At 43.7% G+C, this 24,771-nt stretch overlaps 1 protein-coding gene across 2 annotated transcripts in view; it reads right to left on the bottom strand.

Moving 5' to 3' along the window:
* Positions 1–3,428: 3,428 nt before the first annotated feature.
* Positions 3,429–24,771, bottom strand: part of MERTK (MER proto-oncogene, tyrosine kinase) — an 80,294-nt gene continuing 58,951 nt past the window's right edge. For both annotated transcript variants that reach the window (XM_066611853.1, XM_066611852.1), the window contains exons 12-19: positions 19,710–19,805; positions 19,123–19,203; positions 17,369–17,461; positions 16,259–16,377; positions 10,308–10,417; positions 6,966–7,125; positions 5,732–5,868; positions 3,429–4,246 (exon numbers count right to left, since the gene is read on the bottom strand). In XM_066611853.1, the coding sequence (XP_066467950.1) occupies positions 3,745–4,246; positions 5,732–5,868; positions 6,966–7,125; positions 10,308–10,417; positions 16,259–16,377; positions 17,369–17,461; positions 19,123–19,203; positions 19,710–19,805 (1,298 nt within the window). In that variant the 3' untranslated portion in view covers positions 3,429–3,744. The remainder of the gene's footprint in view (positions 4,247–5,731; positions 5,869–6,965; positions 7,126–10,307; positions 10,418–16,258; positions 16,378–17,368; positions 17,462–19,122; positions 19,204–19,709; positions 19,806–24,771) is intronic.

The raw sequence follows: 24,771 nt of genomic DNA on the forward strand, positions 1-24,771 counted from the left end.
TGGTTGAGCTACTGCATCACTGGGGGCAAGCAGGGAGGAGCACCATGGAGGCCCATTGACAGAAGCAGTACAGACTTGGCTCCGGGATCTCAACCACTGGGCACTGCCATGGCTAACTGCTCAGTGGATCTGAAGCCCGATACAGTTGCAGGGAGAGTAACTGAATTCCTGGTAAGCAATTTACATGCACAATTTACATACACAATTTACACCTTTGTGGATAATGGGGTAAAAAGGATGACCCTTGCCCTCATGTCAACCCTCTGATGGTGACCCCAACAATGATTCCCTTTGGTGCGGTTCCTTAGGCATCAACTCACCACTGTTGTATGTGTCAGGTCTAGGGGAAATATTCCATTCACCCCGAAAAGGCCTCCTGGGATAGGGGTTTCAACTGACTCCGGGGGACAAGGCACTCCTCATTCAAATTGGTTGGCAGAAACATGGCTCCATCTCCAACCTATCCTCTCTCTCTTTCATACTTCTTCATGCTAGGTTGGCCCTTCTCTCCTCAGAAAACAAGGCAGACCAAAGGACGTCTCTTCCCTCCCCTCCCCCCAAGACTTGCAGTCCTCAATGAACACTGCATTTTAATCTGAAAACAATAACTCTAAGTGATGAACGTTTGTTTAGATAACAAACATATAGAATTCTCAAGATACTCATTTCTACTGCCCAAAAAGTTTTACACCTCACATACAGGAGGGCAGACAGGATCTAAGAAGTTTAGATTTATCCTGAGCTCTAGCACCACCTGCTGGAGAATTACTGTAGATAGAAACACTGATGTTATGAGGACAGTTTCACCCTGGACCACTGGTGGGGGGACACAAAGGACTTTGGAGGATTTTGCAGAGGCTTAACCAAATTGATCTGACTGATCTGATTGATCTGTATGTCATGTACTGACTAACACTTTCAGCTGAGACGATGACTTGCATAGGTTGAATCTGCCTCTGCCATTAATTCTCATCTGGTGGCCTTAGGAAAGATGCTCCCTCTTAACTACCAGCTGCTCAACTGTGATATGGGAATTGCAATACTTACCTGAAGGTATTTACAGCTTACCTGGCTGCAAATACTACATTAAGATGATACACTCAGAAAGGGTTATATAGATGGTGAGTACTACTACTAAATGACAGAAGGGTCACTCTGGGGGAGAGGAAATGCAACACATGTACATTTTGAGAGGCTGCAATCCTATCCACGCTTACCTGGGTATAAGCTCCACTGACTACAATGAGACTTATTTCTGAGGAGACATGCATAGGATTGGGCTATTAATTTCAGTGATCCATGTGAAAAATGGGACCTGTGTGCATATCTTGTGCCACAGCCTGCCTGTCCATGAAGTCAATGATGCCATTCACACTGAGAGACAGATGAGGGGAGTGGCGAACACAAACCCTTGAACTAGCTCCAGGCTACCACTGCCAGCGTCAGTCCCCTTACCTGTCTCCTTCTCCTGTATTGGCTGTTTAAACAAAGCCAGAAGTGTGGAACACACTGGTTTGAATCTCTCTCCTGACGTGTGCCTTCGGGGGCAACAGGCAGTTTCCATCATCTCTTTTTCAAAAAGGTCTCGCTTTCCTTATACGTCCAATCAGAGTGGCTGAGCAGTCCAACGCTTCTCTCATAAGCAAGACATGCATGGAATTGCAGAGAGGCCAATAGTGGTCTAGAATGGTTTTGACCTTCAGGAAACAGCATTTTAAAAGATACTCTGTAGGAAAACGATGGGGTATTTAGTTCAGTGTATGCTCAGAGATAAATCCCACCAAGCCTGTTTTGATTAGCAGCCCAATCCAGGGTAAATTCCCATACTGTGATGCAACTGCACTGATGTGGGCTATGCTGCATCCCACGGGGGACTTTTGGATGCTGGAGGTCTCCTTGGGATAAGGTGACATTTGTCCCCTTATTCCTGCATAAGCCCTTGCTTGAATTTTGTACTCACACTCCCCAATTTAGGAAACCATAGGAATTTGATAACAAGTTTACACTTGAAAGTTTACACACCCACACAGATTCTACCTTCACAACAACCCTGAGAGACGAGAGAGAGAAAGCAAGCCCTGCCACGCAGGTTGGTTCATGGATCTCAATTCCAGGCTTCCTGGCAAAGTCCAACAGTCTACTTCGTGGACACTAATTTTCCAAATTAAGAATAAGCACTTTCCAGTCAAACATACTGTACATTTGTCAAACACACATTTCCACCTCCTACTTTTTGAACTTCCCCTTCACATCTCAGGAAAGCCAAATGCCAGTTGCTCCATACCTGCAGAAAGTGCCTTGAGTTTTGTGCCCTGGAGGAAGACCAACATTCATACAGAATGCCTTGCAAGCAGAAAGAAAGCACTTTCCATACAACCTGGTGTTCACTGAGAAGAGTTTTATATTGAGAGGCCATAGAAAATGGGGTAGCATCATTATAGAAGATGGAAGTTGCAGCAGAGCTTCATGTCATACCTTGTCTTTTCCCTAAATCTAGTTCAGGATTCTGAACTTCCAAGACATTAACTGCGAAAACAGATGCCATTCCACTGAGCTGTGCCATTAGCCATTGCACCTGATCCCTGCACATGCAGTGGATTTCATCTGTCATTACACACATCTTAAAAGCATGCCTGGTACCAAGGATACTTCTCTTTTGCCTCGCCTCGGTGGGGGAAACGGCAGGCAGGCATGGGAAGTAGGGTGCCTTCATCAGTTTACCAACTTCCCAAGCAGCCACTTCCTGCCTCCTAGGTAGGTCGAGCTGGAACTTGATTATTACCTGATTCTGTATTGAGTACTGTTACAGCTATATTGATGCCATATGAATTGTGTTGATCCTCTGTTCTCAGTTTAAAAATCTTGCAAACTTATTGGTTTCGTCTGCTACTTGTTCTATACTTTTGTTTGTTTCTCTGTTGTCTCACTAGGAAAGTGGCTGAGAAATATTTTAAAATAAATACAGGTGTGCATTACTTAACAACAGTTCTCCTATCCCTGTTGTTCTGTGATTAAGGACATTAAGTGAACATTCAGTCCAAGCTATTTATTGTTTGTTGTGTAAACAAACATGCCCTGCCAGACACTAGCTGGCTGCACAGACTACTGTAGTTTGCCTCTTTGTATTAAGAGCCTTTCTGTTGTGTACTCTGCTGCAGGCTATGGAGACGTGACTGCCTCATTAAGAGCATCTTTATTGTGCTTTGACCACCTTCACATATGAGGGCCATCATTAAGTGGTGCATGTCTGTGATTACACTCTATTCACTCTGATTAGCAAATGTTCTTAAAGTAGCAGAAATATGCAAAGAGGAAAAAGATTTGGAAGACAAACCATTTGTATGCAAAATCATCCTTGGGGGAAGAGTTGCAGGAAAGAAGAAAGCTTTCAGACTGAAAACTAAGATGAGAACAAATCAAATAGGCCATTATAATGATGTGTTGTTTATTAAAATATAATCTCTATAAAGATACCACATTATACACATAGAAAGAGAAAACACTGTTTCTATAGCCACTTGCTGTATAAGACCTGGGCTACAATCCTAAGTCCACTGAGTTATGAGTAAGCTTCACTGAAGTCAACAGAACTTCTGAGCAAATATGTATAGGATGACACTGTGGGAGAGGTTACTACATGGGACTGTCTTTGCATAAGAACAAGGCAGGCACAAAGCCAACAAACAATGTTTCTGCTCAAGGAGGAGCTTCGATCTCCCACTCACAGAAGTCTCCTTCCTTTTTTCACAGCAGAATTTCCGAGTCCTCCAAAGAGTCGTCTGCATACAGTAGTTCATCTGTCAGTATGCTTCCGACAGGAAGTGTGCTAGCTTGAGACTGTAGCAGCCCATTCTGTGAGAGAGTATGTTGGAGCAGAGGAGTATCTTCCTCTTCTCTTCTTGCCAGGTTGGTGATGGGTTCCTCATACGTCCCACTTAAAATGTACCTGTCCCCTATCCCATTGCTCTCATGGACATCAACAGTGACCACTGTGGTTTCTGGTCTCTGGAAACAGGACTCGATGATGTGGTCAGGGTCCAGGTCTGTGTTTATCTGTGGAAACTCAGAGTCATCCATCAGCTCCTCTGTGTCATCCTCCAGAAGGCTTGTGTTAATATAAATTACGTCGTCAGGTTCGCTAAGGGCGGGTAAACTTTCTGATAGCTTTTCCAAATGAAGCTTCAGCTCTGAGAAGGTGGGTCGATCCACGGGATCTGCTCTCCAGCAGGAGTACATTATTTCATATCTGTGATAAAGCACATGGAACATTAAAAGGGCTCTGGAGCTTTGGGAAGCAGTTGCATCCATGCAACTGTCTGTCTAAGCCTATTCATGGAGTATTCCTGGAAAAGTTCAGCACCTGGCTTCTCCTTGCAGGTCAGACGTACTGTACATTAGAGGCAGTACAAAGTTCGAAGGAGGGCAAACATCTGCTAATTGGGGAATCTTGCTAAACTGGTTGCAGTTCAAATTTGTATTGAAACGTGCTATGTGAACAGACTTAATTTATTGAAATAGCTTCATAAGAGAGGCCAATGAAGGCAGAGACAGAGACATATTTGAATTCTGTTTAGAATAAATGTCTTTGAGATATCTTAATTTCACCCAAAAGAAATATCTCCTCTTTCAGTACAAGAGAAATTATGTTGGCAAAAACCTCACATTCTTTCCAGTAGATGGAGTTCTACAAGAAGCTATGGAGGGCCCTGTTGGAGCAGACCAAAAGTCCATCAATTCTCGCATTCTGTTTTCTACAGTGGTCACTGGAGTTGCCTCCAGGAAGTCCACAAGGAAGGCATGAAGGCAGTAGCCCCCTCTGAATTCCAGCCCATTGTTGACCTCCAGCAGCTGGAATTCAGTGGCATACTGCCTATGAACATGGAGGTTCAATTTAGCTGTCCTGGCTTCTAGATGTTAAAAGACTGCTCCCCCATGAATTTGTCTTAATTCTTTTTCAAAGTCATCTAAAAGTGGCAACGTTACATTTTGCAGCAGTGAATTCCACATGAGGAAGTGCTTTTTTAACCTGTCAATCTGCCAGTTGATTTCACTGGGTCACCAGAATGCTAGTATGATGAGAGTGGGAGGACAACTTCTCTCTGCTTCCTGCACAACATAAGGATTGTGTTCCTTATGAGTAAACTTTTTCAAAGCCAAAAAGCCTCCAATGTTTTAACACCTTTGGAAGGTGTCCCCAAATCTCCCCCCCATTGTTTTGATATTCTGCATCTTTCCCACCCTACAATATCCTTTGTGAGACAGGTACCATAACCATACACAGTATTTCAAATGAGGATGCACCATAGATTTGTAGAAAAGTATTACAATATGGACCATTTTATTTTCAGTCCCTTTCCTAATAATCCCTAGCATGGAATTCCAACCCCCCCCCCTTTTTTCCAAATCAAATGTAAATGGAGACCAAAGTGATGCATCTCATTCCCTCCAAATCCCCCTCCGTTTGAGAGCTGTTGCACTGTAAAATCCTCCAATGGATGCAGGGGGACTGCATCCAGTTTCTCTCTTTTCTGCTTAAGGCTTGACTACTTTCCAGGGGAAAGAGATTCTCAAAGAGACAAGCAGGCATGCAAAGAGATGAGAAGGGACTGTTGAATTGTAGCAGTAATTATCTTGGGTAAACCATGATGTTCTGCATTTCTGTGCAATTATTACCAAACCACTACTGAATGACTGCATTATTATCCCAGTGAGATGAAATATAAATACTTACAACTCATCTAAGCAGCCTTCCGGCTGCTTCAGCCTCTGCCCATGAAGAAGATAGTCGTAGATTTCATGATTCTGCACTCCAGGATATGGAGTCATCCCTCGCGTTGCTATCTCCCACATTGTAACACCAAATGCCCACTAAGACAAATAAAGACAAAACACACCCAGTTGGCACTGAAGAATGACATAATTTAACTTTCTAGCTGGGAAAGATAATTTGCTGAATATCTGCTGTGCTCCATCACACAGTGTTGAAAAGTATATCTGTGAAATTCAATTCTCAAAATGTTTGATGGTGTTGCAGTGGAACTTGCAACTCTTATTTTTTTTAGGGGGGAGGCATTGCTGATGTTATGTAGAGGTCTACTTAATTTTATCTGAGTTCTGTAGCAACAGAAGTGATAATACATGCAAGTATAACTAACTGATATCAATATGTACTGCCTAATACATTTTGGAATGGTTTTCACCAGTTGTTTCTTGATGTGGATGTCTCAGCTCAGTGCGAAAAGCACATGCTCTGTATTCATGCATAAGACACCAGGCTGAATGCTGAAATTTTCAGTTAAAAGATTCTCAGGGAAAGGCCTGGGAACTATCTCTGCCTGAGACTATGGAAAGCTAAAACAGGTGCAAGCAGACAAAGCTTGGTTAGGTGAACCGATGCTTTGACTTAGCAGAAGACAGCTTCACATGATTTAGAGCAAGAACAAAACATTTCCACACTGAACCATGTATATCTCAGCCAGCAATTTCTTACTGATGTAAGGGTTCCAAAGCATACCCAGAGCTCCCCACATTTAAGCTTTCTCCACTCATTTCAATGCATGAAGCTCTTCAATGCAGGCACAGTCTCTTCAACTTAAATGAATGAGGATGTGCAGAAGCACATATGTGGACCCTGAACTGGGGCAAATGTTGACATTATGATGGTGTCCAAAGTCCATCACAGATACTTAGGCTGAAATCCTATACACGTTCCTTGGAGTAAGCCTCACTTAAGACAATGGGACTTACTTCTGAGTAGACAATACAGATGATTGTGCTATTACATTGCTAAAATGATTACAGTATTTATACTGTAATGGTAGCTATTCTTCCATCCAACAGGGGGAGCTGCAGCAAGTATATTACAAATTAAAGTAAGAATTTCATCAATCCTACACTGGCTGTCAGTTGTCCTGAAGTTACTTTTTTAATACCAAGACTGGAGAAGCATTCTCACATTTACTTACCACATCACTTTTGGTTGTATAGACTCGATCGGCAAGACTTTCTATTGCAATCCACTTAACGGGCATCTTTGCGATGCGCCCTTGTCGATAATAATCTCCACTGTAAATTTTCTTGGATAAACCAAAGTCTGCTACACACACGGTCATGTCGTCCCGTAACCTGCCCATCAATTCACAATGTAATATTATCAATCTTAAAGGACTATGACATCTGAAAGATGTACTGTTATCAATGCTTCTGATAAAGGGAAAGGCATCTTTGGATTCACATGACTTTCCCACCCAGAACCCTTGAAAAATGTGGACTTTAAGAAGTTGGGGATTTCTAATGCATAATTCCCAGTGCCCCCACCAAACTAAAATTCTTAGAATATCTTGGGAAAGCCAGGACAGTTTAAATACTAGGTCTTAAAGCTCTTTGCAGTGCATTTTGCTACATGTTTACTTGGAGGTCCTCTGTCTTAAATGGGGTTTACTCTAATGTAAGCATGCACAGGATTGAAGCCTTAATTTTGTAGCTTAGAGCAGCAGTTCTCAAACTTTCCAGGAGTTTGAACCCCGCTGAAAGTTCTTGTGGGGGAGGGGGAATGGTGCAAAGTGATTGCCTGGATCCTGCCACTTTTGAGGGGTGCAGGGACTTTCCTGCACTCACCAGGGGCTGCTGCAGGCTTCCGGGGCTACAGGGAGCCCCACACAAGCCTCCGTAGGACTCCCCGAAGCGCATAAACTGTCAAAATAATAATAATAAATAATAAAACTTTATTTTTATCCCGCCCTTCTCCCTAACGGGACCCAGGGCGGCTAACAACATATTAAAAAAAACAATAGATTTTAAAAACATTAATACAAGCAGATAAAAACATTTAAAAACACACTACAGGGCCATAAAAACAGCAGTCAGATTAAAAGAATAAAAGAACAGATCACCAAGGAATCAAGCCTGTAAAACTAAAAGATGTATAAAAAAGTTAAGAAGGCCAGAAACCAGAAGGCTTGTTTAAACAACAGTGTTTTCAGGCCTCGCCGAAAGCTCTCAAGAGAGGGAGCCATTCTCAAGTCAAGGAGAAGGGAGTTCCATAATGTTGGTGCCACTACCGAGAAGGCCCTATTTCTTGCAGCCGCCCCCCGGACCTCCTTGGGTGGCAGCACTTGCAAAAAGGCCTCCTCTGATGACCTGAGATGGCGAGCCGGATTGTACGGGAGTAGGCGGTCTCTAAGATATCCTGGCCCAGAGCAGTATAGGGCTTTAAAGGTCAAAACCAGCACCTTGAATTGGGCCCGGAAACGAATGGGCAGCCAATGTAGCCCCCGGAGAAGCGGGCTGACAGAGTCAAACTGCCTGGCTCCGGTGACCACATGGGCCGCCGCATTCTGTACTAATTGTAGTTTCCGAACCGTCTTCAGGGGCAGCCCCACATAGAGCGCGTTACAATAATCTAACCTCAATGTCACCGTGGCATAGATCACCGTGGCCAGGTCTGCACGATCCAAGTACGGTCGCAGCCGGCGCACCAGCCGAAGCTGAGCAAAGGCCCCCCTAGCCACAGTCGCCACCTGGGAATCCAGGAGCAGCTGCGAGTCCAGGAGGACCCCCAAGCTGCGAACCTGCTCCTTCAGAGGGAGTGCAACCCCATTCAGAGCAAGTCGATAATCCAGCACCTGCATCGAGGATTTCCGAACCAGGAGAGCCTCTGTCTAATGATCATGACCCACTTCCAGTTTCATGAACGAAAAGCAGAAGTGGGTTGTGGATGTTATTTTGAGTGTCTGCGTTCTTTGGGGGTTCTTGCAGAGGCTCACGCGGGGCTCCCCGCACCTCCGTGAACCTGCTATGGCCTCTGGTGAGTGCAGGAAAGTCCCTGTGCCCATTGAAAGCGGTGCAATCCAGGCAATCAACTTCGCTCCATTTCCCCCTCCTGCCCCTTAAGGGGGTAAAGGCCAAGGCCCTCAGGCTGGGGTGTCACGACACACTAGTCTGAGAACTACTGGCTTAGGGTCAAACCAACTATGACACTTAATGGGTCAATTGGGTTTGTATTTTTTTTCCTTTAACTAGAATAGCATTGGGTCAATATTGCCTGGGGAGAAAGTTTTAATCCGTGTTCCTTACACTTCAGCCTGTTCTTTATGTCATTGCCTGGGGAGGGATTCTGAACCTTTGTTCCTTGTGCTTTAGCCATGTCAAAAATGCCTCCCACCCAAAGTTGCTGTAAGCCCTGGGAAGTTGCTATAAGCCCACTGGCATCAACTTAAACTCATAGTGCACTATGATTCCATTCAGAACCTGCCTCTTCATTAAATTTTTTCTCCCTGAAAGAAGAGGTTATTTTAGTTGCAGGCACACACAACAGCGGACCATGGGTGGGCGGTTTGCCCCAGGTGACAAATGTGCCTGAAGTGTCAAATGTGTCACTGAGCAGCTGGTAGATCTGGCCTCCCCCAGGGATCCTGAGGCTGAGGTCAGGTCTACCCTATGCTTTGAGTGGCCAGTAGCCCTGGCCTCCACTGGGGGGGAGGGATTTTGTGGCAGAGGCCAGCTCTTCCTATGGCTTTGAGCAGCCTGCTCCAGATGTTAAATATCCTAGGTGCACTACTGGGAGGACAACTTTACAAGACATTTAGAGTAAAATGTCTAATGTGGCCTGGTGTTTTTTCTCCTTAATATAGTGTGCAGGAGGGAATGATTAGGAGTGGAACCATGGTGGGGCAAAGTACTAAAGCCTTCCTTCTCATTTGGTGGGCCACTGTGAGATACAGGAAGCTGGACTAGATGGGCCTTTGGACGGATCCAGTGGGGCTCTTCTTATGTTCTCCCACTCTGATTTCACTTCATTTTGCAGTCTCTTTAACTGCTATTTAATAAAAATCCATACCAGGTCACATTACACATTATGTGTAAGGTGTGATTTGGGCCTTAGTTGAACAAATAGTCTGACTCTTAGAGAGGGCTGAATGAAAGCACCATGTTGTAATGTGCTAATGTTCTAAGTACAAGGGGACTTTTTTAACCCAGAAGGAACATTCAAATACAGTGCCTTTGCCTAAAATTGAGGGCACAGTCCCCAAAAAGGCTGTGTCTTGATCAATTTTCAAAAGTGTAAATTAGCTCCTCAATAACAAACACCCAAATTTTGAAATGAAGGAATAGAAAATAGTGTGTGTGTGTCCCTGCACTATTTGGACTCTATGCAGGGTTGCAAAGTTTGAGCAACAGTGAGATATACTTTTTCTTCCCTCTTCCCAAATTCTAGAATCCCAAATGGATGCATTCCTTATTCATCAAAATTAGGATGAAGACGGGCTAGTCTGTTCTGAGCTGAAGAGAGAAACTTGGGAACTCACATGCAGTTTCGAGCAGCCAGGTCTCTATGGAGGAAATGCCTGCTGCTGAGGTATTCCATTCCTAGAGCGATATGGATCATAAACTTCAATAAAGTCTGAAGTGGCACATACTGAAAAGAGAACAGGGTAAAAAAAAATCATGACTTGATCTTATTGTTATTGATCTTATTGTCTAAACAAAATAATCAAAGGCAATAAACCTCACACATTTGAATTCAGAACCTGTCTAGATTTAAAGCTTCTGGCAACAGAATTGTTTGGAAACTCTGAAGGAAAAGTCCATTTTATACCAGAGAAAAAGCAACCTAAACTCATTCTCACAGCCATTGTAGGAGTGTTTAAAAATGGTGTGGTTTTGTTTTTGTTTTTTACTCAGAATTAATGCTATAATCCTATCCACACTTGCCTGGGAGTAAGCCCCATTGACTAAAATGGGACTTACTTCTGAGAAAACAGGCAGTAATAAATGGATTGGGCTCTAAATCCATTGTGCTCAGTAAGACTTGGGCTGCAATCCTATTTTACCAGAAACGAACACCTAAACTAGTGGCAACACAATTTGCTCTACTTGAGTATTCTCTATCTGCATAGGATATCACCAAGGGTGTGAGTTACTGTATTTGTCTTGGTTCTTCATTATATCTTCAGCCCACCCTTCCTCCCTGTGAGGTAGGAGAGGCTGAGAGGTAATGAGTAGTCATACATCACACACTTTAACTCCTATCTCCTTTTTGTACTCATAGTCAAGATGATGAACACTGAAAAGAGGGGTTTCTCCACCTGATTGAGTGCTTTGGGGATTCAGCTGAGTGCTTTGGGGATTCTGATCTATGTTAGTGGATTAGAATTCACAAATTACCTTCACAGCATTCCTGTCATCAAGAAGACAAATGGTGTACATTCTGCAGGTACTCCCTTTTATCTGCCATTCCATTTTAATAAACTTCCTTCTTTTTTGATCTTTGACAGCTGACCTAGTTGATTCAGTAGACAGCAAGTCACCTTGTCCCCATGATTGCTACTGCACATGTTTCTGGAAATGTGGGGCTGCTGTCACACCAATTAGGAAAGGAGGAACTCAAAAGCAGTTCCCACAACCTGATTTTACCACCTTATTCCAGAATATGGGGCACGTTGGGGGGGGGGGAAGGAGAGTGCTGGGTGCATAGCCCTTGTCCATCACACTCTGCTAATACACTCAGAAGAATCCAATGGCTTAAAGCTTTAACTCCCAATTCTGCTGAAAGTATAGCCTAGCCCTGAGTGTGGATTCCTAAGTTGGTAACTATTCTGGTTTTAAAATGGCATTGATGCATGTGTAGCCCCCTCCCAAAGAAGAGGGGCTTGGTTAAACACCCTAAAATATTAACAGCTTAATTCTACAAACCAGTGGCAATGGTGTGTTGCTGGGTATGCCAGTGCAACGTGGGCCCCACAGTCACAGCAGGCTGTTTGCTGGCGGTGCTGCATGGTCTCTAGTGCAGTAGCTATAAAACCCACATTCCACCACCACTGCAGCACAGAATGGCTGTTGGCAGGATTCTGCTGGTGCAGGGGCATGGGTGGGGGTGGGATGTTATGGAATCAGCAGCTGCCAGATCCCAGACCAGACACACCCCCAGCAGGCTCCTCAGAGCAATGCTAGCAACAGAGATGGCACAGATCTGAGGAGTCCCATCAGGGAACATCAGGGACCATGGGGTAGACTATACTGAGAAGTCCTTCCCTCTAGCCCAACTTGTTCCCTGGACAGTGTGTTGGCTGCAGCGGCCAGTGTACCAGCTGTCCTGCGTCCCTTGCCCGATAGGGTTGTGCCATTGGAAAAGTACTATAAATACAGTTGAGATGCAAGTATTCATAAAAATATCTTGTAAGATCACTTTGTCAGCAGGAAAAGGTCATGCTTACTGTCACTAATTGGTCTGATTTTAAAGCTGAAATTTCGTACTCCTTTGCAGCACAATCCTATGCATGTCTACTCAGAAGTAAGTTCAATAGCAGTTACTCCCTGGAGAGCATGCATAGTATTGCAGTCTGGCGAGCGGGCAGGCTTGTTTTCCTGTTCCTTTCCTATCAATCAATAATACCTTTATTGGCATATAAGCAGATAAATAGGATTACAACAGTCACTAAAAGGATAAACATGATGGGGAGGGGAAATGAGAAGTGATTTAAGAGAAAAGGGAAGAAGAGAAAGGCAAAAAGTAAAAAAAAAATTTTTTATGAAGGGGGAGATATTTTAATAATTTGGGATAGAAAACTAGCAACTGCTATAGTAATGTTTGCCTGATTGTCACTTAGCAAAACAAAAAGGGGATCAATAAATGGGCATTCCTTTCCTATGAATTTACCCACTGTCTGCTGAACTGAAAATACATGGGGATCTTTCCATTTAAAAAAAAATCTTCCTCAGCCACTTCTATGTCAACACTGTATCAAAAGCAAAATTGGACAAGATTCTGGAGGAAAAATCCATTACAAGCCATGATGTGTATGCGCAACCTCCTGATTTTAGAAATGGGTTATGTCAGAATGCCAGATGCAGGGGAGGGCACCAGGATGAGGTCTCTTGTTATCTGGTGTGCTCCCTGGGGCATTTGGTGGGCCGCTGTGAGATCCAGGAAGCTGGACTAGATGGGCCTACGGCCTGATCCAGTGGGGCTGTTCTTACGTTCTTATGTACTCAGCCGCTCCTAGCAGGATCCTAATGAACAATAAAATTAATGCATCCTGCTTCTCTTAAAAGAGAGGGATGTGCAGTCCACTTTCCACTGCTGCACAACAGCTGACAGAATAAAGGCCTCTTTGAGGATACCCAATTACATGCAGAGACATGGCTTAATTTCCACTCATTCGCAGCTCACACAAATTCATATGCCAGCCCATGAACGATCCCATTGTTTGTAGCCATTCAGCAAAATCATCATTAGTTTATAGATGAGTCTTCAGAATAAGGGGTGGGAGAAGGGCTTTATTTTTGTGTGCAAAATAAATACAGGAAATAAAGCAATTCTGTCTTTTACAAAAGAGAACATCATCACCACATATGATTATTTCTTTGCCACTGAAAGACTCCCAATGTGTCGTCATACTTTAATAATGTTCAAAACTGTTTTTGTTGAAAAACATACGAAAGCCAACTTGTTCAAGGACATCATTTCCACAACAATTAATGGCTTTTATCAACTAGTTTAGTACAAGAATAATAGTCTCTCCATGCATGAGGTTAACAAAAAAGGTCACATTTCATTCAGTTACAGCCCTTGCTGTTCTTCCTTTACACACAATCCCACAATAACCTTTTCAAATATCATGGCTTGAAGAACCATCTTTTTGTGGTTGAGACTTTCTACTCCTCAAATTTCTCTCTCTGTCCAATCTTGTATTCCAAACTGCCTGGCTGATATTCCAACCTGCAGCTTTTATCACCATTTCAGGCTCAAAAGGTTCAAGCCTGAACTCATCTTTCCCCTCATAAGAACGTAAGAACATAAGAACAGCCCCACTGAATCAGGCCATAGACCGATCTAATCCAGCTTCCTGTATCTCACAGTAGCCCACCAAATGCCCCAGGGAGCACACCAGATAACAAGAGACCTGCATCCTTGTGCCCTCCCTTGCATTGGCATTCTGATATAGCCCATTTCTAAAATCAGGAGGTTGCACATACACATCATGGCTTATAACCGATAATGAATTTTTCCTCCAGAAACTTGTCCAATTCCCTTTTAAAGGCATCCAGGCCAGATGCTGTCACCACATCCTGCGGCAAGGAGTTCCACAGACCGACCACACGCTGAGTAAAGAAATATTTTTTTTGTGGGTCCGAACTCTCCCAACATTCAATTTTAGTGGATGTCCCCGGGTTCTGGTGTTATGTGAGAGTGAAAAGAGCATCTCTCTATCCACTACCCATGCATAATTTTGTTTGTCTCAATCACGTCCCCCTTTTCTAGGCTCAAGCCTCAAGCCCTCAAGCCTTCCTCCTCTCATATCCTCTCCTTATACATTGACAATGTCACATCCACCCAGTAGGAAAGGCATGTAGCTTTTATCTTTGACTCCTCTCCCTCCCATATTCAGCTCCACCATACTTGACAGTCCAAAGGTCACCTGCTCTCTTGAACAACTCTGCCTTTCTCTCTTGCTGCTCTTATGCCTGAACCACCTCTCTAAACATGTGCAGGATTGTTCCCTCACTCACAGGCTCAAAATCTCATCTGAAATCCCATCTGAAAATCCACCACTATCAGGAATTGCATATGGTTCCTGTTTGCCTCTTCATCCTTCCTTCCCCTTGTCTGTTTTCTCTCTTGGGTCAATTTCTATATTGTAACTCTTTGTGGCAGGGACCTGTCCTTTAACATCATGGTGCCTTCCTGCCTGCCCTACCTCCCTGCTCTAAACATATGACACCATCAATGTACATAGAGTAAAAAAAAAGAAAAAAAAGTTCTCTGCCCCAATATTTATTTTAAAAAGAGGGGGATATTCAAACCAGGAGTGTCTTCATTTGTATGTTTGCCTCATGGCCATTAAGCGACACTAAGTCTCACCAACCGCAAATCTCTGCAGCACCGTGCTTGGGGCAAATCCCTGCGATGGCGCCCCCCCGCAGGCTATCGCCACCCCCCTGTGCAGATATCCACCCCCCCCACTCATCAGAGGCTCATGGCACCTCATGCGACGCAACCCACACTGGGGAAACTTCTGTGAGGTTCCCCAGCACTATAAACTGTGCTTCCAGCAAACCGGAAGGACAGTTTCTGCCCCCGTCGGGAGAGGCTTCCGTGGGGTCCTAGTGGCCGGCGCCTGGGGCATTTGCCCCATCTCACCCTATGATAGGTACACAACTATATCTCAGTTAGGAAAGAGTATCAATTATAGAACTTTGTTTACTCATCCCTGTTTTATATGTAACCACAACTGGTTTTTTTCTTGCCAATAGTCCTCAAGAACAGTTCTGTTGTTATCTTCTTTTCACACATGTCTTTGCTTTTGTTTTCTCAGCTGTCAAAACTGGACACTAAAAATCATTTTAAATGAGCAGGATTTAGCCTCTAACGTTTTGCTGGATTGGGCAGCATTGTTGGATTGGACATCTGCTCTAATTAACAGCCTAAGGGTGCAATTCTAACCCCTTATGTCAATGCTTTCCAGCACTGGCATAGTGGTGCCAATGGGTCATGTGCTGCAACCTGCAGTTGGGTGTCACTCATGGAGTCCTCCTCAAAATAAGGGAATGTTTGTTCCCTTACCTCGGAGCTTCATTACCCTTATGTCAGTGCTGGAAAGCACTGACATAAGGGGTTAGGATTGCATCCTAACTCTATCCTCGGCAACTCCACCAGGTGCAGAGATGCCAGAACGGCTACAGTTGCATCCAGCAGCACCACTGAGACTGCTGGTGGTCTCCTCAAGGGAAGGGGACTTTTGTCCCCATCTCCTGAGGAAAGCCCCAAGACCCACAATGGGGCTTCTCAAGCCTGTGCCAGTTATTTTGCTGATGCAGACTTGAGAGCCTCCATGTTGGGCTTTTCAGCCAGAAACAGAGGATGGGATATGGTGGAGCAGAGCTCCACTGGTCCCAACCCCCTTCTGGGCTGGTTCGTTCTCCTCACCCACCCCATTGCACACACTCCCTGCCTCCCCCTTTGGCCTGAAAATACTCAATGCCAGCCAGTGCTACAGGAGTGCCAGCTAGCCCTCCATGTGGTGCTGAGGCTCAGCGCTGACAGCCCCTCCTCTGTAAGAGTTGTGGACATGCTTTATGGCACATTTGCGACACCCAGTGCCAGCACTGGAGCTCAACGCCAGTGCTAGACCAAACAGGACTGGGCTCTAAGACCCCAACACAAGCTTCTTTAGCGTTCCCTATCAATTAGCCTTTCCCTGCATTCTGTCGCATTCCACTGTACTACAGGGCTATTTTCTATACAATTGTTGATTACCTGTGGGCCCATTCCAAGTCTTGAGCGAAGTAGGAAGCTATGCAAATCTCCATATTTCATGAATGGGAGGATCACCATGGGCTTTGGAACATGCTGAGAACTTGGTTCTATACATACACCTAGGAGGAGTTAAAGAAATCAGTACAGCATTTTCTTTCAACAAAGTGAGATGGAAACCATGACCAAAGTACTGGCTAAGAAGACCTTCACCATAAAGACCAGAGCAGAGAACAAGATGTTACACACATATCCTCACCCACTCTTATATTACAAAAAGGCACAACATAAGAGGATCCCTGCTAGACAAACCAAAAGTCCATCTAGCTCTAGTTCAGAACATGTTGACCACCAATAAGGTACACCACAAAAGAAAATCAGGCTTCTTGTGTACCAGCTGATGGCATCTTGTCTTGGGGGTTTTGTACTTGATGAGGGGGTAAAGGATAAGGGATTTACCCATGAGCTCAGCTGATGCAAGGCTCTGGGGTGGGTGGAGAGGAGGCGAGGAGGAGGGAGGCATTCCAGGGATGCCAGATCCCAACCCCCATTCCCAAGCATCGTGGAATGGCTTCAAGCTGCACTGCTCTCCTTGGACTTGTGCCACCTTCAGAGGTGGTGCAAGTCTGAGGAGACCCATAGGGACTGCAGTGGCTTATCCAGGGGTAAGGGGAAGAGTTTCCCCTTACCTTCAGCTGAGCCACTTGGCCCCATCTCGTGCTGGATACAGCGCAAACCTCCTTGCTTGCCTGTTCCAGTGCAAGATAGGATTGTGCCCTTAATGTAACAAGAGCTACACACTGTCTCTTAGGCAGCCCATATGAAAGACCTAGATATTTTGGATATTTTGCAGTCACTATGCCTATGATCTTTTGCTGTTTCCTAAAGATACACAGATGTCTTCAGAACTCCCTTTTCTGTTGTTTCTAGGTGCACTCAACGTATCTTTTAATTCCCTTTTTCCAGGGCAACCTGCATGTCATAAGAACAATTTATGGAACTTGTGAGCAGTAACAGTTACCCTCAGTTACTGTGGGCAGTAACAGTTACCCTCAGCTGGATGCTATGAATAAAAATATGTACCTGACAATGACTAATTGTTGGTTGACCTACCGAGAAGTTTAATGACATTAGGATGATCAAAGTCTTTCATGCATGCTGCTTCCCGGAGGAACTCTTCGATTTCCCGTTGGGAAAAATTGTCCACTAAAAAACACAATTAAAAATGACTCTTTAAGAAGGTCAATATTATTCAAACTTTAAAAAAAAAAATTGCAACACATCCCTCTGCCTTCCATTTCCTTATTGGCACAAAAGCAGCATGAATACAGCCTGAGCAGATATGAAAGCAACAGGACATTCCTAGGAGTTCGGCATATTATATTTGGTGGAAATAAAGAACGCACATGTTTTTTTCAAGTGTATATAAAGGTCAGTAAGTATGCAGTGTGTGCATCTGTGTTTGCAAATATATATGTGTAAATCTATATTCAGATGTTATGAAACCATGAAGAGTCTCCACGATTTCACTGGGCCTGTTATTGTGCCAGCGAGCCTCACCTCCATCGCTGTGCTTTGTAGCCCAGACCCTGCTCTCCTCATGAAAAGCGCTTGTCTGAAGTGACAAATGCTCTCCCTAGGGAGAGACTTTCCCCATGAATAGGAGCACTGAGTGCAAGGAAAGAGGCAGGGCTATGGAGCACAGGGGTGAAGCTTCCTGGCATACTCAGGGCATGGGGAAATCTGGAGCCCCTTCATAGGCCTCAGATACTGAGAAAGGCGGTATTGAAAAGTCTATTGAGAAAGGCAAGGCAGTATAGAAATGTGTGTGCGTGCGCATGAGAGAGAGAGAGAGAGAAGGCCCATTAGACCAGTGTTTCTCAAACTGTGGGTCAGGACCCACTAGGTGGGTCGCAAGCCCTATCCATTTCAAAATTGTATTTTTAATATATTAGACTTGGTGCTACCATGGTATGGGACTGCATTTGGGGAAATGTTACAGACCTATACTTTTAACAAGCTACTATGTATATTCTTTTAACAATGATAGTCAATGGAACTTACTCCTGGGTAAGTGTGGGTAGGATTGCAGCCTAGGATTGTTAAAAATGTTCCTGCTTGATGATATCACTTCTGGTCATGACGTCACTTTCAGCGGGTCCTGACGGATTCTCATTCTAAAAAGTGGGTCCCACTGCTAAATATGTGAGAACCACTGCATTAGACGACACATTTCCAAGTGCCCTCTGAAACTGGAAGACAATCCATGAAACTGAGCACAAGGTCTAACCTCTTTACCCTCTCCCCTCCCCTCCTCTATTGCCTCCCTCATGTGGAATTTTAGATTGTTCGTGAAAGCAGGGACATATTTTTGTTTTTATTCTGTAAAGCACTAACCACGCTGACGGTGCTATCAGGTGGTGTCATAATACAAATACACTATGGGCATAAACCTAACCAACTTTCCAGCCCTGAGTTAAGGGTAATGCAGCTCCAAGGCAAGGGAACAAACATTCCATCACCTTGAGGAGGCCTCTGTGACAGCCAGTTCCTGAGCCAAGATGGCCATCTATAACTCAGAGATCCAGTGTGCTGCTACTACTTCTACTAGTATAAAATTGCATTTATTCTTAAATATCCAATGTGTTTAGTGCTATTAAACTCTTCTGCATGATCAAGAGGTATTTTCTTTTCCCCTTCAACTCTTGGAGGGGAGAGTTGGCCTTCTTTCTCTCCATGAATGAATATGCTAGACATCTAATCCAAAAGGATCTTCTGCAATTCTAGAAGAACATATGGCCCAAGATGTACCTGTATGTTTCTGTCAGCACAGAACTCCAGACTTCCCAAAATCTGCTGGTACTTACACTTCATGGTTTTCACAGCTACTTTCTGAGTGGTTCCATCAGGATTGCTGAGATTGCCCTCCATAACTGATCCAAACTCCCCTGGATGAAAGAAGAAATAATCCATGTTGGTCTTTCTCTCCAAAATTACATCAATGTCAGTTAGCAGCTTCAAGTGGAAAGGAACTCTGCTGCCTATTCTTAAGTTTCTTTAGGCATAAGGGCCCAGAGAAGCAGCTGCTTGAATCATACTTACACCCGAACGCCAGTGTAAAGGGCCCCCTCCCCCTCACCTTCAGAGCCATTTGGAGCAGAGAGAGTGAAGTGGATGCCTCCACTTTGCTCTTGCTGCCCTGAATGGCTTTGCAGGTGAGGGGGAGTGGCCACTTTACACCGGCGTTCAGGTGCCTGAAAATCTTAGCATTTTACCCCCCCCCCAAATGCCAATGGCTCTGAAGGAGTTGCATGTTTTCCCAATTCCACATTTGCCAAGATAACAAAAATGGGGGACGACGACTTGCAGCAGCTATTTGATAGATAGAGGTGCTGATTTGGGAGGAGCTGGGCTTGCTCAGACTTTGGCTGCCAAAGGAATGAGTGATACTTACCCTCTCCCAAGATCTTTCCCAAGGCCAAGTTATTTCTGACTATCACAACATCCTGGAGTTTCTCCTGCAGCTCTTCACTCACTCCAAGGCTGCCCACTGTAAGAGAGATCTTTGGTTAGACAGGAAAAAGGACAGAGCAAACATTTCATATCATGTGCCCAAGGCAATAGACCAGGGGTCTCCAAACCCCAGCCAGCAGGCCGGATAAGGCCCACAGTCAGTCTCCATCCAGCACATGGAGCTCTGGGAGTGTGCAGCCCACTCCCACAACGATAGGAAAAACTGCCGGGACTGCTGCAGAGACAGAGCTTCAGCCTGGCTGAGAGAGGGAGTTTCTACCGCTGCCATAACAGTTGCCTTGGACCCAGCTACCATGAAGGAAAGGTTGTGAGAGATTTATTTCTATTTTTTGGTGCTCTGCAGGACCCTGAAACTTCTCCTTTGCTCCAATGGTTTCGAAAGATTTATTGCTGTTTATCTACTTATGTTGGCTGAGGGGTGGCTGGGGAGGTGGGCAAACTGCTTTTTCAACATGTGCTGTATTGCTGTGCTGTTTTTGGTTCTTAGCAAGATCCTGAAACTTCTTCAGGGAGAGCTGGGACCAGGAGGGCTGAATTATGAGATCTGCTGTGCTGAATGGCTGCTTAGAACTTTCTCCCTTGCAACAGAGGCTTTTTCCCCCTACTTTCAGAGATTCTTTTATGAATTATTGTGTTTTGGGGTTGGGGAGAACCTTTTATGTTGGGAGAAATCATGAAACCAGGTCTGTTGTGTTTCTTGCCTTTTGAGAGATTTTTCCTAATTCATGAGTATTGAAATTTATTCAAATTTAATATAAATTTAAATTTTATTATTTTTTTCTGGCCCTCAACACTGTGCCAGATATATGATGCAGCCCTCCTGCTCAAACGTTGACCCCTGCAATAGGCCACCAGCTTTTACATATAAATTTCTGTTGTGACTTATCTTAGAGCTGGTCAACACATTCTTCAGTTACAATGGTCCAGTTTTTCCCAGACTGTTGCTGACTGCAGCTTCAGTTTTATAGCCCAGTCCTATTGGGCTGCCCCATTGGTGGAACTAGCATGCCGCCAGGACTGGCTGCTGTAAAGCAGCCATAAAGTAAACTCCAGCAGCACGTGCGGCTGGGAAGGCTGGAGCCTTTCTGCATGCATTGTTAGAGTGCTGGCCATCTACTGGAGCAGGTAAGCTAGCATGGAAGGCAGGAGGGAGGGTGGAACGGATTTAAATCCCCATTCCCCTTTGAAGACTCTCGCTCTGAGGTCTCTCCCCCCTTTGCTGGATCCAGTGCATGCCTTTTTGGCACGGCTGCAGCAGTGGGGCGGGGGGGGGGAGAGAAGGATAAGATATAACTGGGCCATTAAAATCTAAATGCTTCCTCTTGTGAAAAATAAATCCTCCACACAGAAAAACAGAATAGCAGGGAAATGTTCCTTTCTTGCTCTTGTGTTAGTTTCTTTGTTCAAGGAAACTATTCATGGAAATGCATTGAAACAGAAGTTCTCACAATAACGACAGCATTATGTGGCACATAATCCCATAATTCCCGTGCTGGAATCCCTAGCATGTATTCACTGCTGAAACAGAGACGCCTGCGTTGGCTTGGTCATGTCGTGAGAATGGATGATGGCCGGATCCCAAAGGATCTCCTCTATGGAGAACTCGTGCAAGGAAAGCGCCCTACAGGTAGACCACAGCTGCGATACAAGGACATCTGCAAGAGGGATCTGAAGGCCTTAGGGATGGACCTCAACAAGTGGGAAACCCTGGCCTCTGAGCGGCCCGCTTGGAGGCAGGCTGTGCAGCATGGCCTTTCCCAGTTTGAAGAGACACTTTGCCAACAGTCTGAGGCTAAGAGGCAAAGAAGGAAGGCCCATAGCCAGGGAGACAGACCAGGGACAGACTGCACTTGCTCCCGGTGTGGAAGGGATTGTCACTCCCGGATTGGCCTTTTCAGCCACACTAGACGCTGTGCCAGAACCACCTTTCAGAGCGCGATACCATAGTCTTTTGAGACTGAAGGTTGCCAGTACATATGTGGCACAGTCCAGGAAGAGTTCAGTGCTATGAGGTATAGGGCGCAATCCTAACCCACTTTCCAGCACTGACATATGGGCAATGCAGCTCCTAGGTAAGGAAACAAACATTCCCTTATTTGAGGAGGCCTCAGTGAGTGCTGCCCAACTGCATGATGCACCACACGTTCCATTGGCACAGCTATGCCAGTGCTGGAAAGGGGGTTAGGATTTGGGCCTTAGCTGAATGCATAGATCACCTCTGTAGCAACACGTATTATGCACAAGAATCTAAGAATGCCAGCTGGGTCCAGGTCAAACTACATAGGACAAAATGCATTATTACTAGAGGTTGCCATCTTTTTTTTTTTCAGAAACAACTATAAACAAATACACATAACACAACACAAAAAACACAAAGGGTGCAGGATATCATATATTATCATATATCACTAAAACTAATAAATCATTACATATCTTGATCAATTCCTCTTCTAAATTTACCTCTTAATATTTTTTCATTCATCATACATATACCATATCAAAGATAACAACAACAACAACAACAACAGTATTTATATACCGCTTTTCAACAAAAGTTCACAAAGCGGTTTACAGAGAAAATCAAATATCTAATGGTTCCCTGTCCCAAAAGGGCTCACAATCTAAAAAGATGCAAAACAACACCAGCAGGCAGCCACTAGAACAGACAGTGCTGGGGTGTATTACATAATATATATGTAATACAATCATCTAAATGCCCTCTCATATATTTCTAAAACTTCATTTTCAACCAAGCAGGGTTTTTTCCCTTGCTCAATTTGTGTCGGTTTTCGTTGTTAATCCAAAACTTCTAAGTCTGTTCATTTCCGTCACATTCATTATTTTCTCTATTAATTCATTTTTCATTAATATTTTAGAATCCTTCCAATATCTAACATATCAGATCCTCACTACAGTTAAAATCATAATAACTAGGTATACATCATTTTATTTATCTATAATGTCTAAAATAATATAAAATTTATTGCTCTAATAAATTTTTTTTATTATACTTCCAGATCTATTCCCATTGATCTATTGTGATATCATGGCCTATATTTTATGCCCAATTTTATCATGGATTGTTTTACTGTTTCTTCTTACATCTCAAAGTCCAATAGTCCATCTTATAATGCATATATTAATTTGATCTCAATCTTTCTTTAACATCAATGGCAACATCTTTTTTTTTCCATCTGAAACCACAAAAACTTCTCCTAATTTTTTATTCCCCAACAATGCCATATTCATTAGTCATCACGCTTCTTTTTACTGGTCTTCCTCTATTTTTGTCTTTTTCTTGTTGCTATTGGTGAGCGCCTCTTACTCGCTCCTCTAAGCTCTTCCCTCTCCAATTCATCTGTTGTTCCTAAATCATCTGATTTCTTTTCATCTGACTCCATTTCTGGTCTATATTTTTCTAATTCTTTTCTTCTCGATTTCTCTTCCTCCTTTTCTTCCTTTCTTATCTCATCTTTCATCACTGTACTCAAGAAGTTTTCTGCTTTCATTGTTGAATTTATATTATATCTCTGTGTCTGATACTGAAAAAAACATACTGTCTGGAGAAAGCCATCTGTATGGTATTTGTATTTTTCTTAAAAATTTTGTCAGGTTTTCATATTCTTTTCTCTTCTTCCTTACTCTCCATGGAACATATCTCAAAATGTTGACTTTGTTGTCATCCACTGTCCATTCCTTTTCCTGTGAGCCATTCAGTAATTTATCTCTATAAAAGGTTCTGATAAATTTCACATGGATTTCTCTTGGTAATTCGTTTTTTCTTAGATAAGAAGCGCTCACTCTTCTCACTGAGTCCAGTTCTCTAGATATCTCCTCCACTGGTGTATCAATCCATTCTGATATTAATCTGACAATCCGTCGCAATGTATCTTCTCCTTTCTCCTCTGGTATATTTTGCATCCTCACCACTCGAGCTGCACTATCCATCTGAATTTCCATTAATGTTGTCTCTGCATCGTGCTGATTTTCTTCTATCTCCAAAATTTTAGCTTGATCTTTTCTTATCTTTTGTCCCAATCTCTCAATCTTTTGTTTTTCTTCTGATGTAATTTTCACTTCCATCAGTTGTTCAGTAAGAGCATCTAATCTTTTTGTTAAAGCATCCACACTAGCTTGAGTTTGTACAGATTGGTTTGTTAGTTGCTGGACCATCACCAACAGTGTTTCTATGTTGTCTTGCACAGTCTGTTTCCAGTCTTTCCCTTTCAGTTCCTCTTGTACTAATTTTCCAAGTCCTGTCAGCGAGCCTCAGACTTTCACTATTTTGCCCACCATCTTCGTTCTTCCTTCCTTCTGCTCGCAGTGTTCTTTAAGGCCACTAGATGTCCTCAGCATATTATCTTCTTTGCTTCAATTATAAACACAAATCCAGTTCTTGCAATGTCTTTTAAAATCCATTAGATGTCACTAGACGTCACTGGTGTACTGTTGTTTTATTTATATTTCTCTTATCTTGTTTAGACTTGTAACCTTGGCAATGCAGGAATGTCCAACCACAGGAATGTCGAAACATCCAGCCGCTCCTTCAGGCAATCCCAAACGATAGTAACAGACCAAGGCAATAAAAGCTCCAGTGCACAAACTTTATCCGAGGACAGTTAATTTATAATCCACCAAAATTCAAAGTTGTAAAGTTATATTTATATTTTCAGATAACCATAACAAGCTTGGTAAATCTCTTCTACGATTTCTCCTCACACCGATAGACAGCTGGGGGGGGAACCTTCCCCCCTCCTCTTCTCACGGCAAAAAAACAAATCAGGCAATCAAATTACTCAGTCCATGCCAAGCATACACAAACGGAACAACACTTAAGTCTTTCAACGTCTTTCCCTGCAGGGGTCTTCCGCTTGATTCAAAATGAATTCTTCACCATTGCTGCCAAGATGAAGGAATCTCCTGGGAAAGCCCCCTGGCTGGGCTTTATCTCCTCAGGAATCGTGCCATCACATGGAGGAGTT

This window comes from Tiliqua scincoides, chromosome 1 (genome assembly GCF_035046505.1).
Source record: "Tiliqua scincoides isolate rTilSci1 chromosome 1, rTilSci1.hap2, whole genome shotgun sequence".
In the NCBI taxonomy this organism is placed as follows: Eukaryota; Metazoa; Chordata; class Lepidosauria; order Squamata; family Scincidae; genus Tiliqua; species Tiliqua scincoides.